Source organism: Nilaparvata lugens, chromosome 6 (assembly GCF_014356525.2).
Source record: "Nilaparvata lugens isolate BPH chromosome 6, ASM1435652v1, whole genome shotgun sequence".
Classification (NCBI taxonomy): Eukaryota; Metazoa; Arthropoda; class Insecta; order Hemiptera; family Delphacidae; genus Nilaparvata; species Nilaparvata lugens.
The window spans coordinates 12,587,327-12,604,577 of NC_052509.1; the positions used below are offsets into that span (position 1 = coordinate 12,587,327).

Genomic DNA, 17,251 nt, shown 5'->3' on the forward strand with positions numbered 1-17,251 from the left:
GTTTCAAGTCCGAGGCCGTAGGCCGAGGACTAGAAAAGATTGAGAGCCGGAAAAACATTTTTGCCCGTGGTGCGAACGCTATTTTTCGCCACACAGAAAAATAAACAATATATATGATAATAATTGTTTACTAAGCACTTCCGAAAGCAGAAGTGGAAGGTCATAGCTCTAGCAAATCTGAGGTAATCTGAATATCAGGAAATTGTCCAAGTATTTTATTTTTTATTTTGATTTGTTCAAATAACCTAAAAGATTATGTTCAATTAGGTGGGAGGTTGAGTTTATACTTTTTTATTCTTTCAAATGACAATAAGATGATATTATTATAAATGTTTTAATTATTGAATAATGAACACAAATAATGAAAAGTTTTTTGATCAGCTGTTTTTTGATCACCTTTCTTAGTTCCATGTTAGCGGCTGGAAAGGATACTCTTTCCGGCCATAGCCGGAAAGAAACCTGTTCTGACGTCAGACGAGAGTCGTCTGCAAACAATGCCTTTCAGATCTATGTAGGGACTGGAAAACTGCTGCTTTCTGTGCAGTGTGGCGAATATTATATTTCAGAAATAAAAGGCTGTTGGAAATGTCATACATTATTCAATTTAGATGGAATTTAATTTAAGTGATGAGACATTTATTAAAAATAGCCCAACGTCAAATTTTGACAGTAGGGAAAGGAGCCTATTTTTATTGAAAAAACCTAATTCTATTAAAATCCAAAGTCTTATCAATCAGAAATAATGTTTGGTAATATAAGCTGTTATAAATAGGTGGACAGCTAATCCTAATTAATTAGTACATGCTCAAATGAGATATTTTTGAAGTTTTGAAGGAAAACAGTTCCAAAAAATTGTGGCCTGCTAATTTTATATGAAAATAACAGGTGTTTTCTCTACAGCAATCTCAAATCTGCTCTACAATATCTGTTCTTTATTATGTAGCATTATTATCATTTTTACACCTCATTATCACATTTTTATACCTTGTTATCACTTTCTAATACCTTTTATCACACCACTTCTTCTTCTTCTTCTTCTTCTTCTTCTTCTTCTTCTTCTTCTTCTTCTTCTTCTTCTTCTTCTTCTTCTTCTTCTTTGTCTTCTTCTTCTTCTTCTTCTTCTTCTTCTTCTTCGTCTTTCTTCTTCTTTTTCTTCTTCTTCTTCTTCTTCTTTTTCTTCTTCTTCTCCATCTCCTGTCTTCTCCCTGATAGAGCGCTCTCCCTAAACTCAAATTGTAGAGCACAAAAAAACGCCCAGAGGGATCTTGAATTATACATCTAAATGTTTACAATCGGAAAATATTGTTGATCAAATACTAAAATTCATTAAAATTGATTTTTCCTTCAAATTTCACTAATTTTTGAAAAATCATAACTCAGTACTAATTGGAGATAAAGAGTTCCGAATGATCTCATTTTATTCAGAACTTTATGATCTAAAAGAAAGGCGAGAGCAAATTTTTCTGTCCGATCACGAGATTTGGCAGAAATAGCTGAAAACTGGAAAATGGGCCGAAAATACGAGGTTTTTGGGCCACTCTGTATTTAGCACAAGGAAATTTTGCATAAAGAAATTGGTTCTGGACTTCTCTTATGTACCCAAATAATATATTAAGAAATCAGAACTACAATATAAGTTGCAAGCACACCCCTTTTTTATGTCTATATTGACTGGACTAGTGTAGAAGGGCATTGGCATGGTACTTAGATCACTTAGAAACCAAAAAAAAAAAAAAATTGGCACTGAGAAATTTCGCTTTGAAATGAAAGCATTCAGAAGTTTTTTAATAACAAATCAAAGAGAGACCTGATGAATTACGTTATTAGATACTATTATTTGATCACTATATTATCAGTAATTGAAATGGCCCCTTTGTAAAGTGCAGTACAGTACATGATTGAGTAATTCTGATTAGATGGATATGCTATTGAACACGTGCAATTAAAATTAGCATACCGGTTGATAAGCGTGACTACATCTTGCATAGTGTAACTTGAAGGTCCTATTTATATTATAGTGTCTATATATCTGTACGGTGAAACCTTCTTATCTACCTCATTCTACATAGCAATGAATTTTTATTAGTAAGTTTGTCGATAAAGCAAACTTGTTCTATTAATAACAAAACTGAGCATAATAGAATCTATGTGTTTTTATGGGTTTCTATTTGTTAATAACAAAAAAAGAAGAAGACAGGAAGAAGAGGAGAGGAGGAGGAGGAGGAGGAGGAGGAGGAGGAGGAGGAGGAGGAGGAGGAGGAGGAGGAGGAGAGGAGGAGTAATTGGAGGAGGAGGAGGAGTAGGAGGAGGATGAAGAAGAAGAAGAAGAAGAAGGAGTAGAAGCTATATGAAGTGAAAGTAGATCTTAAAGGCTATCGCCGATTCAAGGCTTGAAGTTATAGGCTGTCGATCAGTCAACAGTAGAATTTCAAACAGTAAACTACAGTTAGTTTAGTTTTAACCGTAGCTCTGAAACGTAGCTCAAACGTAGTCTCGTAACTCTTTCAAGATGACAGACAACTGCATCCAATGTGACAGAAACGTGTTACTTAATCTGGTGATAGAAGTGTAAATTTATGATCAACTGCTAATGAATGATTAGCGTGTGACTTTTTTCTTATCTTGCAATAAAAACTTGTCAGAGTTTTTTAGAATTCAGTATTGTTAATTCAATTTTCTCCAATGCCTGTCTGTACGCGTGATCTGTCTTTTCATCAAATGGTTTGAGAAGTTCTAGAATATATACATTCATTCATGAACACAACTGCTTTTGAGCTACTGATGATATTTGTTCTATTAGATTATTCGCTAAATTATTCTATTATTTCTCATTACTTTAGAAGAAAGACTTTTATCTTGATACACAGATGAAGTTATAAACACTTTATAAGATAAACTGTTGTCTAGTTAACTCAATTATCCATTGGTATCTTAATTTTATTCGATTAACAACTCTTCGATTATCTCTCATTAATGTAAAAGAAAAACTGTTATCTTGAAAAAACTCTGCTACCGTGTTCTATAATAGGATCTTTCCCTTTTATTGCAGTGATAATCTAAATATTATGTGTGTTTTTTAGTCTGTGAAAATAAAGTGTAACATCGACATGAGATAATGTTGTATAGAGGATAAATTGCAATATTGACAAATATTTTTGAGATAATATTGGAAAGTGAATAAATTGTATGTTTTTATTGAGGACTGATTAATTGCTATATTGACAAATTCTTTATTGATTCATACATCATAAAAATGAGCGATAAATATTTGAGATAATATTAGAAAGTGGATAAATTTAATTGGAGTGTGGTGACAGTTTTATTTCAGTTGAAGTGACGGATGGTTAATTAAAATGTGTGAAAATGGAAAGCAAAATTCAGATGATAAAGGTTTGTTAACTATTTATTAATTATTAATAATTTTTCAATCATTTAATACATATAAATAATCCATTAAATAATATTCTTGGCCAGTTGAATTACTGATTAATCAAGTAAGAGAGATGCACCTGCCACGGTACTCCCGTTGGATGGCTGACCATTTGAGGAGCCAACTCAAGAATATTACAGTTTTGTTGTGAGAGATTACTTACCCATAATGGAAACAAATTGAAATATTGTCAACCACAAAAAAGTGGTTGACAATTTCAATTTGTGTTTTCAACTCAATAATAATTTATGAAATTTATAGATTTTTTAATATTTACTCCAAAATTCACTGTTAACTCAAGTCGGTAGTCCTAGTAGTTCTTTTCGTGATGCTATGTGACGCTGGTAGTCTCTCATACTGTGCCATTCTTACACTCTCACCCCAACAAAACAGTATTAATAGACAGTAGTCGACAATATTTTCTCATACTGTGCCGATATTACACTCTCACCCCAACAAAACAGTATTAATAGACAGTAGTCTACAATATTCTCTCATACTGTGCCGATATTACACTTTCACCCCAAAAAAACAGTAATAATAGACAGTAGTCTACAATATTTTCGCATGCGAAATATTGTAGACTACTGTCTATTATTATTACTGTTTTTTTGGGTGAAAGTGTAATATCGGCACAGTATGAGAGAATATTGTCGACTACTGTCTATTAATACTGTTTTGTTGGGGTGAGAGTGTAATATCGGCACAGTATGCGAAAATATTGTCGACTACTGTCTATTAATACTGTTTTGTTGGGGTGAGAGTGTAAGAACGGCACAGTATGAGAGACTACCAGCGTCACATAGCATCACGTAAAGAACTACTAAGACTATCGGCTTGAGTTAACAGTGAATTTTGGAGTAAATATTAAAAATCTATAGATTTCATAAATTATTATTGAGTTGAAAACACAAATTGAAATTGTCAACCACTTTTTTGTGGTTGACAATATTAATTTGTTTCCATTATGGGTAAGTAATCTCTCACAACAAAACTGTAATATTCTTGAGTTGGCTCCTCAAATGGTCAGCCATCCAACGGGAGTACCGTGGCAGGCGCATGTCTCTTACTTGATTAATCAGTAATTCAACTGGCCAAGAATATTTAATGGATTATTTATCTGTATTAAATGATTGAAAAATTATTAATAATTAATAAATAGTTAACAAACCTTTATCATCTGAATTTTGCTTTCCATTTTCACACATTTTAATTAACCATCCGTCACTTCAACTGAAATAGAACTGTCACCACACTCCAATTAAATTTATTCACTTTCTAATATTATCTCAAATATTTATCGCTCATTTTTATGATGTATGAATCAATAAAGAATTTGTCAATATAGCAATTAATCAGTCCTCAATAAAAACATACAATTTATTCACTTTCCAATATTATCTCAAAAAATATTTGTCAATATTGCAATTTATCCTCTATACAATATTTTCGCATACTGTGCCGATATTACACTTTCACCCCAACAAAACAGTAATAATAGACAGTAGTCGACAATATTTTCGCATACTGTGCCGATATTACACTTTCACCCCAACAAAACAGTATTAATAGACAGTAGTCGACAATATTTTCGCATACTGTGCCGATATTACACTTTCACCCCAACAAAACAGTATAATAGACAGTAGTCGACAATATTCTCGCATACTGTGCCGATATTACACTTTCACCCCAACAAAGCAGTATTAATAGACAGTAGTCGACAATATTTTCGCATTCTGTGCCGATATTACACGCTCACCCCAACAAAACAGTATAAATAGACAGTAGTCGACAATATTCTCTCATACTGTGCCGATATTACACGCTCACCCGGCCAAACCAGTGATGATAGACAGTAGTCGACAGTAATCGGCTTGTTCTAACGAAAAATTGGCTTCAAATTTGGAACATAAACCACCTATTCCATGGGATATCTTCTTATACTGTGCCGATATTACACGCTCACTCGGCCAAACCAGTGATGATAGACAGTAGTCGACAGTAATCAGCTTGATCTAACGAAAAATTGGCTTGAAATTTGGAACATTAACTAAATATACCATGGAATATCTACTCATGCTATACCTTAATCTATGTTATTATGTGAATAAATGAATCGTAGATTTATCTTCCTCAATTTCATTAACCTCTCTTGCAGTGGCTTGATCGGTCAATCATTATTGAATTATGATTAATTATAATTATTCGTTTGTTTAGACAGGGATCAAAAATCAATTAAATTATTGATGAACTCTTATTGATAAGAAAGTACTTGAAATAATTCTTACTAACTTATAGTGAGGTCCACGTTATAATGGCAGTGGAGAAAGATAGGAGAACAACGTTGGCGATCCTCTGTCTTGTCAATGCCTTCTATAGACGGTAGCTGATACATGTTTATTGATGTAATATTAACTGTTCATTCTCGTTTAAAATAATCAATTATATTTTTCAATATATTTCATAATAAATCTACATAATTAAGATTAAATATTTTGTTAATTAATTGTTAACTTATTATACATTGTTAAAAGACAATTTGGCAACAAAGCAAAGCGAGAAGAGTTAGCGCTATTTACTTTGTTGAATGATAGACAAGGATAGCAATACCATTGTTAATCAAACACTGCCATTATAACGTGGACCTTACGATAGAGTATAGAGTTTATAGAAACAATTTTTTGCTCCAATTCAATAGAATAAAAGTTATCATAACATTGACCTTTGAAACTCTACATTGCTTTCATAAAATTAATTCCATTAATTAAAAACTTTTGATTGTTCATCAGACCATGAAACTTTTTGTCACAAAGTTTGATTGAAATGAAATCGTGAAAATATTGATATTTCCTATTAGTTTATTACTTATTTTTACTCATTTTCAATTTTTCATTAACGTTTTTCTCATGATAATTTTATGAAGAACTTTGTGATATTAATCGGGAACAGTTTTGGGCTATAATGCCTGTTGATCCCTTACCTGTATGTATTTTTGTGAATAAATAAAATGGACCTCTTCTAAATTGATAAAATTGGACATTGTTTTCTTCTTTATCTTCTTTGCTCTTCTTCTTCTTCTTCTTCTTCTTCTTCTTCTTCTTCTTCTTCTTCACCTTCTCCTCCTACTCGTCCTACTCTTCCTTCTCCTCCTTTCCTCCTTCTTCTTCTTCTTTTCCCTCCTCCTATTTATTTTATTCTTCTTCTTCACCCTCTCCTTCTTCAATGTCATGAATTATTCATTATTATTTTTACCAGTTGCAGTATTAATTAGAGCGTGTCCAAGGTATGTGCATTCCAATAGTAGGCTACTATAGGCTAGTAATGCCTATAATGTTCAGTTAAGTGAGCATTGTTCTTCCCGGCTTTTTACGGTCTTATCATCTCAAGGACGTAACCACCGTGAAAAAGCTCCCATAATGCTTCGAACTCACAGACTAAATAATAATACACTATTTTAAGTGCAGAGAGAAGTATGTGCATTGCTATCTAAATACCTGTCTTTTTAAGAAGAAGAAGAAGAAAGGAAGAAGAAGAAGGTGGATAAAAAAAGAGGAAGAAGAAAGAGACGGAGAAGAAGAAGAAGAAGAAAACAGGAGAAGAATATGGTGATGAAGAAGAAGAGAAAAACATCTCTCTCATCTCATTAATAAAACTACTGTAGGTACTTCTTATAAAGAATCAATGACTCAGAAGTAGAATCAAGATAGGTGAAGAAGGAGAATGAAGAGGAGAGGAGGATGGATATGGAGAAGAAGAAGAAGGAGGAGGAAAAAATGAAGTAATGATTGAAGAGAAAAACATCTCTTATCCTATTACTACAGCATCTTGTCTTATAAACTACAGCATCTCATTTAGTTTTTTATAATGTATTTTTCTTCTTCTTTATTTTCTTCTCCTCCTGTCTTCTTGATCTTCTTCTTCTTCTTCTTCTTCTTCTTCTTCTTCTTCTTCTTCTTCTTCTTCTTCTTCTTCTTCTTCTTCTTCTTCTTCTTCTTCTTCTTCTACTTCTTCTTCTCCTTCTCTTCTTGAAATATTGCCAGGGCAAAATGTGTGAGAATTGGTCTTTTCTTCGTATTCATAGACCTATAACTTAAGTAATATCAAATTTTTATACATTTTTCTACCGGTATCTGATAGGAAATTCTGTTGTCAACAAAAACGATAGTAACAGAATTCAGCTACAACCAACCGTTCAGAAGTTATAGGAGAAAAACTTTTACAACTACCTTTTTTGTTAACTCACTTTTCTCTAATAGGCCTACAGAAGTCCAGGATCAGGTTGCAGGGGATCTTGGTTGAGAACTTTTCAGAATCAGACAGCTCATGACATCTAGCGGATGAAATTCCAACTAAAGCTCTATGCTGACAATACATTGCCCCAGATTTTGTCAAATTACAGCCAAACCATCAACTTTATAGAAACATGTTAAATGAGAAAGTTTGTAGTAAATTGAATTTTCTACAAATCATCATCCGTTCATTTTTTCCATTTAATGAGCCCTTCAACTGCAATTTGCGAAAATACGCAAAATTGTTACCAACGTTCTGCTCTGACCATACATTGCTCCAGTTTTTGTCAAATTACAGCCAAACCGTCAATTTATATGAGAAATATTTGAAGACCAATATTGTATAATACATAATTTCCTATAAATCATCTCATGTACATTATTTTGTTCAAATAAGCCGTTAACCTGCAATTTGCGAAAATACGCTAAATAACATTTTATGCTCATTTCTCAAGCTTTCAAAATTATTAAAAGCTGTAGGATAGCCTCATAATCATTCTACCCTAAATATTGAGTTTGTTTTCAATAAAATGTTGCTTTTATCATTTCAAAACGTGTAAAACTCAATTAGTTCTCAACAAATCCTGTTCTTTGTCTTTTTATTAAAAAATTAACAATGTTTTGAGATTCTAAAGCAGTCTACATTCTTGCTGCAGGTAGTTTCAACTTAATCCGCTAGATGGCGCGAGCGTTCAGTTTTTCCACTTGTCAGCTCTGTAGCTTGATTTTTGCCTCAGATCATAAAAATCAGATTCGCATGGAATGAAAATAGTGTGATACGATTGCAGTTTTTCGCTTATAACTCGAGAACGGTTAATTGTAGCTGAATTTATGTTATTATTTCCATTTTTGTAGAGAACAAAATTCTCTACAACTTCTAAGTGAGTTAACAATTTTTCGAATTTTAAAAGATTTATATAGCTGAAGAATGTGTAATTTCTCTTGTTTCTATGAATTCCTTTATAGATAAATCAATAAATCAATAGACCTAGCAATTTTTTTGTTTTCTCATTCATAAACAGTATTCAAAACTACTCTATCATAACAATTTTTCATAAATTTCACAATTTTTCATCAATAATGTAGCATGTTCTTCTTCTTCTTCTTCTTCTTCTTCTTCTTCTTCAAATATTCCTTGGGGAATGTGTTAAAATTGGTAATTTTTTCGTATTCATATCCCTCTATAACTTGTGTAATATTGAATTTAAAAAATCAATTTGTTCAAATGTATTTGATAGGAAATTTTGTTGTCTACAAAAATGGTGATCTCAAAAAATCAGCTACAACCAACAATTTTTGATGGGAAATTTTTATTATAGAGTCGTTTTCAATATATGAATTAGAAAACAAAAGATTTGCTAGCTCTATTGATTTATATAGAAATTCTATTTATTTTACTTTCAAATTGTTGCAGGGAATGAGATGGTACTCCACGATACCAATGGACGAATTGATAGAGGAATGGACCCTGAAAAGAACTCGGAAAAAGTAGGTACATTCGATTAGATTATAATTTTGCAAGATGACTAGATAAAACTGTATTATTTATTGAATAACTATTTATTTTTATTTATTAAATAATGGTGTAATTAACCTTAATATCGGGGCACTGAGCTTCGCTCGTTATTTTTATTTATTGATAAACCGAACACAATTCTCTAAAATGATTTTGTTTATATTTCACAGCTGGCTATACTTCATCTTATGAATTTCGGGGATGCGATATTTTGTTTTTTCACATAGGTACTCACTTTTTTACTATCCACAGCTGTTTCAGCCAAGGATGAATTATCCTTTTAATGTCGTTCAGCGAGTTTTCCCAAGGATGAGACCTAGAGCAATCGAATCGTTATATCATAAACCTACTATGTTCCAAATTTCGTGAAAATCGTTGGAGCCGTTTTCGAGATCCGTTAAACATAAATAGCCAGATATAAAAATAACCAGATATAAAAATAACCAAATATAAAAATAACCAGATATATAAATACCGAAATTGCTCGCTTAATATAATAGGATACTTAGTTATGACAACTACAAAAAAATTGGAAATCTTTCATCTTTTTTTCTTCTTTATTCATTAAACAATAAGTACATTATCAAAATGATAAGGAGAGGAAAATGAAGGTAACCTTGTGCTATTCCTCTCCCAAATCTAGATAACACATAGTCCGAAATCGGTATATCTATGAATATTGTAGAGCTTGAATTAAGGATATCATGCATGTATTATATTCATACTTATATTAAATATCATTTACTTATCAAACCTAACACAAACTGTGTGCAACCCGTATGTAAGTTTGTCTGAATATAAGAAAAATCTTTGTGATCTAAAACAAATTTAAGAATTATTTTTCAAATTTTTACAGGCAGTCAAATATCCGAGACACATCTTCTTCATCATTGTAAATGAGTTCTGCGAGAGATTCTCGTATTATGGCATGAAAAGTGAGTGAAAATATTACTGATAATCATATAAAAGCTTAACGTAGATTCTATCATAGCTGCTGAAAAAAGCAAAATAATTTTCATAGGTATTTTCAGGAGTAGCTGATAATTTTAGTCATTCAAAGAGAGAATACTAGGTAGTCTATAATATAGAGAGAGAAATAAAGATAGGTATAAAATAGGAATATTTCTCTTTTAATATTATAGTGGACTATCAGCTATAAATAAATAGGAGTAAGAGTATATAGTGAGGTTCACGTTATAATGGCAGTGTTTGATTAGAAATAGTATTGCTATCCTTGCCTATCATTCAACAAAGCGGATAGCGCTATCTCTTTCTCACTTTGATGTGTTGCCAGATCATCTTTCAACAATGTACAATTAATAATCAATTAGGTGACAAAATATTTCATCTCAATTATGAAATTATTGAAGAATTTAATTTCTTGCTTGATAAAATAAACCGATAGAATGAACCGTTAATATAACATCAATAAACCTGTATCAGCTACCGTCTTGTCAATACATTCTATAGACAGTAGCTGATACAGGTTTATTGATGTGATACTAACGGTTCATTATCGTTTAGAATAATCAATTATATTTTATTAAGCATTGAAATTATATTCTTCAATGATTTCATTATGAATTTCCATAATTAATATGGAATATTCTGTTTATTGATTATTAATTCTACATTGTTGAAAGACGATCAGGCAACAGAGCAAAGCGAGAAGGTGATAGTGCTATCCGCTTCGTCGAATGATAGACAAGGATAGCAATACCATTGCTAATCAAACACTGCCATTATAACGTGGACTTCACTATAGTAAATTCTCTAGAACAAATTACTGTATCACTGTGAATTTTTGAAACAAGTAGTGTATTGTTTTGAATGTTCTTTTTCAGCCGTTCTTCCAATCTTCTTGAAAAATAAACTGAGATACTCGGAGAGTGAATCGACAATAATCTATCATAGCTTTTCTATGATCAACTATTTTTTCCCAATTATTGGAGCAATTATTGCTGATTCGCTACTGGGACGTTATAAGTGAGTATGTTCAATTTTATTAGTTCTATTGGTATTTCTTAGATCTAATATTATGTGTAATATTACATTTTTTCTCGATTAAAATCGAATCTTCAATTCGAGATCTATAAAACTTGATAGTAAATATCAGAGTAATCGATATGCGGACAACTTTTTAACTGAGAATTTATCGTAAATAATTGTGTTGTACATTACATGGTATCACCGAAACTGAGTTGATAGAATTAACAGATAAATAGATCATTATAAATATAGAGAATATATATAAATTTAAAATAACAGTTTCGAAATAAAGTTTTATCGAGAACAAATGTAAAATGTAAATTCTAAACTTGTAATTTATAATTTTTTTGGAATTTAATATCGGTGACGTGTTCATGATGTTGACACTGATTTTGAGGTGGGGCTTTGCTTTGTACTTGTTAGGCTCTCTCTAAAAAATGGTGGCTGGCTATGTGTTCTGGTTTTGTGTTCTCTGAATATTTTTCTGTTTAAGTGAATTTTTAATGTTTTAAATTGAGTTTTGAACAGTTTTATGGTGTTCTAATTTTGTCTAAAATTGTTTTGTGTGTTTACAAGCCTATAGCCATTGTTTTTCAACTATATAAATGGATAAGTATTTAGCCTGTAATGATGTTAGATGCTTAAGTGTGTAAGGTATTATTTTTGTGGATTTGTGTTGTATATTGCCAAAATTTTTCTGAAGATTATAAGTTGGTTTGCTCTGAAAACTGGATTTCTCAATCATAGGCGATAGATCCATTCATAGTTCATCAAGAATCTACCATTTTGGAGCCGATAACTTCCTGTAGTTTAATAGGTGTCCAACCTATTTAGGAGAAATTGGTAGCACGGCATATGATAGTTCAATATTCAGTAAATTTTCAACTATGAAACTTCTATACTATGATAGTTTAATATTTGACTAATTTCCAACTATTCAATTTATAACAATTAATCTGATGGTAGTTCAATATTAATTTTCTCAAAGAAGATACGGTACAGATAATATTCATTTCATAATATTTATTTGGTATATAGTATAAGTGTTAGGTTACAACACCTACTCTAGAACATGGTACGCCATAGTGGAGTAGGTCAATTTCCACACAGAAAACACTAAACATATAGAGGACACATTATAAGACATTTCTGAAACTGACTATTGTATGTACCGTAATTGTCAACTATCTAATATTTCCTGTAATTATTGATGTAGAGGTTTTAGTTTTTTGGGAGATAAACATTATTTATTTATTTTAGTGTTCCAATTTGTGCCTGTATTTTGTAGAATGTTGTGTAATGCTTTTGGCTTTTTTTAAGTGTTTTGTACATTATAAATTATTAGATTCGATTATTTTCTATTTGATTTGATTTTTTAAAATTATATTTTTTTTTTCAACAGGACAATCTTCTACCTCTCCATCGTCTATGCTTTGGGTAACATGACATTGGCTGCATCTTCAGCCATTCTACTATGGAACATACCACACAGGTAAGATATGAATAATAATTAATATTGAATATACTAATCCCTGGGCTCAGGAGGCATGAAGCCTTTGCTTCCATATTTTGTATTTTCTGTATAATAAATAAATAAAGATGCATTCAATCTCATTTCTTGTTAACTCAAAATTCATGCTCTCTGTAGCTCAATTTCATGCTGCCTCCAGGACCACAGCCCTCCTGGTTCTCTTCCTGATAGCCCTGGGTTCAGGAGGCATCAAGCCTTTGCTTTTATATATTCTGTATTTTCTGATTCTTCTTCTTCTTCTTCTTCCTTTTCTTCTCCTCCTTATTCTTCATCCTCTCCTCCATCTTCTTCTTTTGTCTACTGTCTTCTTATTCTTCTTCTTCTTCACCTCTTTCTCCTTCTTAACTTTAACTTCATCTTTACATTAACCAAAGCACAAATCAAATGCATGATTAGAAAAGGAAAACAGTCCTAGCCCAAAACTGTTCCCTATCCGAATTTTGATGGTAGTAAGCCAATGTCGAAAAGGTAGGTTATGTTGCTTCACTTTGAATCAAATTGAATCCCAATCACTTTGAATCCGAGTCCAAAAATATACAAACAAAAAATAATAAAGATTTTAATTAGATTGAAAACCGAAAAGAAAAATATTGCACCAAACTGTAAACTTTGATAGATTAATTGAGAAAACAAAGAGGAATAAATACAAACATTTGAAAATTGTGTTTCTTCTTCTCCTTCTCCTTCTACTTCTCCTCCTCCTCCTCCTCCTACTCCTTCTCTTCCTCCTCCTCCTCCTCCTCCTCCTCCTCCTCCTCCTCCTCCTCCTCCTCCATCTCCTAATCCTTCTTCGCCTTCTTCTTTTCCTATGAATAAAAATGCATTCAATCTTGTATTCCTCTTTTAAACTGATAATTCATGCTCTGTGCCTCAATTTCATGCTGTCTCCAGGACCACAGCCCTCCTGGGTCTCTTCCTGATAGCCCTGGGCTCAGGAGGCATCAAGCCATGCGTATCCTCGTTCGGTGGTGACCAATTCATGGTTCCCCAGCAAGAAATGCAACTCCAGCAGTTCTTCTCCATTTTCTACTTCTCCATCAACGTGGGGAGTATGTTTGGAACTCTCATATCACCCATACTTCGCCAAGATGTCCATTGTTTGGGGGAGGAATCCTGTTTCCCCCTGGCGTTCGCTCTACCTGCCTTTCTTATGGTGGTTGCTATAGGTAAGTGAATACAAATTGATTAACTTTGTTGTAGTTCAGACACAAGTACAAGTAACTAGTAACACATTGTAAATATTTGCAAAAACACTCACTTTTCTTGGAGTATTGAGGAATGCATTTCATTCAAGGCTGTTGAAGCTCCTCTTCAGGAGTGAAATACATTCCTCAATACTCCAAGAAAAGTGAGTGTTTTTTACTTTCCTTGCCCTATTACCATAGGTAAAGAAAATTGCTTTCCGAAAAAAATTAAGGTACCCCAATTTCTAAATTTCAATACGTTTCAAGGCCCCCTGAGTCCAAAAAAGTGGTTTTTGGGTATTGGTCAGTATGTGTGTGAGTGTGTGTGTGTGTGTGTGTGTGTGTGTGTGTGTGTGTGTGTGTGTGTATGAGTGTATGTGCGTCTGTGTACACAATATATCATCTCCCAATCAACGGAACGACTTAAAATTTGGAACTTAAGGTCCTTACAATATAAGGATCCGACACAAACAATTTCGATCTAATGCAATTCAAGATGGCGGCTAAAATGGCGGAAATGTTGTTAAAAATAGGGTTTTCGCGATTTTCTTGAAAATGGCTCCAACGATTTTGATCAAATTCATACCTAAAATAGTCATTTATAAGCTATATCAACTGCCACAAGTCCCATATCTGTAAAAATTTCAGGAGCTCCGCCCCATTTAGGTAAAGTTTGATTTTAGATTCCCAATTATCAGGCTTCAGATACAATTTAAACAAAAAATTCCAAATGGAAAAGATTTAGCATGAAAATCTCTACATTTAATGTTTTGTAATATTTTCACCTAAAATTTTAAATAATCTTGAAAGTCGAGAAAATGTTATTATTTCAATTGCAAACTGTTGGCAACAAACTGTTGATTCTATTAAATGATTCACTATGAAGAGATAGCAGACCTCGTGTGTTTTCAGCGTTATTGTCCTGTCACCAGTTGGCTTAGATCTTTGAATAGTAGACTTGAGATGCGCGGGAACACTAGCGTCAGGTGATCAATTTTCATAACAGCAAGGAAAGTTGTGTGAGTGCCCACACCAAATTTTTAAATTATTTAGTCACTTGATAATGACATTATACATAGGTGAAACATGTCGTGACTAAATAATTTGAAAAGGGTACTCAGATTTATATTTTAATTTATAATAATGGATTATTTTACCTTATAATATTTATAATCGAGTAGATTAGATGCTTGCTTTATAATCTAGAGGCCCGGGTTCAAATCCCGGACCGGGCAAGATATTTTTCTCGGGCCACTCCCGTGTTTCAGGTGGACACGTTAAGTCTTTGGTTCCGGCTGCCTAAAAAGCAGTCGTTAGGTCATGTCAGAAGCCCTGAATCGAAATTGATGAGGTGCGACCTGAAAACTCTGACTCCAGACCTTAGCCAGCCAGGTCACTCGATATTATTATTATTATATCTACCTATATCAATTCTTTTCAAATCTATATATATGGAGAAATTCCATATGATATATGTGTCTATAGTGAGGTCCACGTTATAATGGCAGTGTTTGATTAGCAATGGTATTGCTATCCTTGTCTATCATTCAATAAAGCGTATAGCGCTATTTCTTTCTCGCTTTGCTCTGTTGCCAGATCCTCTTTCAACAATGTAGAATTAATGATTAAATCAAGAAAATATTTAATCTTAATTGTAAAAATTCATTATGAAATTATTGGAAAATAAAATGTATTGCTAAATAAAATATAATTGATTATTTTAAATGAGAATGGACAGTTAATATTACATCAATAAACCTCTGTATCAACTACCGTCTATAGAAGACAGAGGATCGGCAACGTTTTTCTCCACTGCCATTATAACGTGGACCTCACTATAGTGTGAATTAAGGGGAAATTTCACGTGAATGCCATAAATTTCTCTCCAAATCGTTGCGCATAATATAGACTAGTGGAAATAATAAATGCATATCAAAATTTTCCATGTTTTTTGAGATGTCCACAGATGGAAATAAATTGTAAGTTGCATTTGTTCAAATGCTAATTAATGAATATTTAGGCTATCATTAAACCCCAATTAAATTCTGTAAATCACCCCAAAGACTTCTGCTACTGCAAATATTGACAACAGTGTGAACAGCTAGATGGAAATTCATATCAATATTTGCAGTAGCAGAAGTCTTCGGGGTGATCCACAGAGTTTATGTGGGATTTTCGTTTAGAAATAAATATTTTTGAGATGGTTTACTCTCAAAACCTGGCGTAGTAATTGAAAGTAATCATTTTATTTCTATTGATTACAGTAATTTTTGTCCTGGGAAAAAGATTCTATCTGATAAGGAAGCCTGGAGGAAATGTATTAATCAGGATGTGTGGCTGTATTGGGGTGAGTAGATACGTATTTCGATTAATATTTAGCAAAAATGAATAAATTAATTAAACATGAATATTTAAATTCTTGGAAAAAGAGTAAATTGAATTCGTATACTTGAATTTTTGATGTCACTATTCTTTTCATTCAAGTTTTCAGTTCCATATTCATTGCCAAATACAAGAAATATTTTTACAAATAAAACAATCATTAAATTACAATAGTTTTTGGCGTGACTGGAAAAAGAAGCCTTGAGCTCCAGCCACGAGTTCTAAAAAAAGAAATACGTTTTTAATTTAATAACAACAAACCAATAATGATGCAATAATCAGAATATCTGAATAAAATTCTAAATATTAGAGTCCAAGCCAGTGCATTGTTGACTAAATCTCAAAGGTGACTGGAGATTAAATTTAGGCTAATTGTGTTTCGTTAAACTGTTGATTATCTAATAAAGATTCTGGTCTATTAATTAATTTCTATATTGATAAATGTCCTAAAGTCCACTGTAAAAAGCAATATCAGTAAAAAATTACTAATTTTGTTTTGTTTTTCATTCTCAATAAAATCATAAATATTCCTTGATGTGAAATTGTATTTTATACACAGATTAGTATAATTTTGTTGATCTGCAATTCTTTAATTTCTATCAACTGATTTTATCATTAGCTAATTTATTCCATCTATTTTTCCAGTTTTGTTTTTCCATTTCCTGTAAACTGATTCTATAATTGCCTGAATTTAACCAATTTCTCCCAGTTTATTTTCTATCGTTGGCTAAAGTGATGTCCACGTTATAATGGCAGTGTTTGATTAGCAATGGTATTGCTATCCTTGTGTATCATTCAGCAAAGCGAATAGCGCTATCTCTTTCTCGTTTTGCTGTGTTGCCAGATCGTCTTTTAAAAATGCAGAATTGATAATTGATTAACAAAATAACTCATCTTAATTATGTAAATTCATTGTTTAAAAATATA

The 17,251-nt window shown here is 32.3% G+C and overlaps 1 protein-coding gene across 1 annotated transcript in view; it reads left to right on the forward strand.

Annotated features, from left to right (window-relative positions):
- Nucleotides 1-2,420: 2,420 nt before the first annotated feature.
- The window catches only part of LOC111044127 (peptide transporter family 1), a 34,899-nt gene continuing 20,068 nt past the window's right edge, over nt 2,421-17,251 (forward strand). Inside the window, exons 1-8 of the mRNA XM_039430129.1 lie at nt 2,421-2,721; nt 3,081-3,390; nt 9,137-9,210; nt 10,095-10,173; nt 11,083-11,224; nt 12,630-12,719; nt 13,650-13,924; nt 16,207-16,289. Coding sequence (XP_039286063.1) covers nt 3,354-3,390; nt 9,137-9,210; nt 10,095-10,173; nt 11,083-11,224; nt 12,630-12,719; nt 13,650-13,924; nt 16,207-16,289 — 780 coding nt within the window. The 5' untranslated portion in view covers nt 2,421-2,721; nt 3,081-3,353. The remainder of the gene's footprint in view (nt 2,722-3,080; nt 3,391-9,136; nt 9,211-10,094; nt 10,174-11,082; nt 11,225-12,629; nt 12,720-13,649; nt 13,925-16,206; nt 16,290-17,251) is intronic.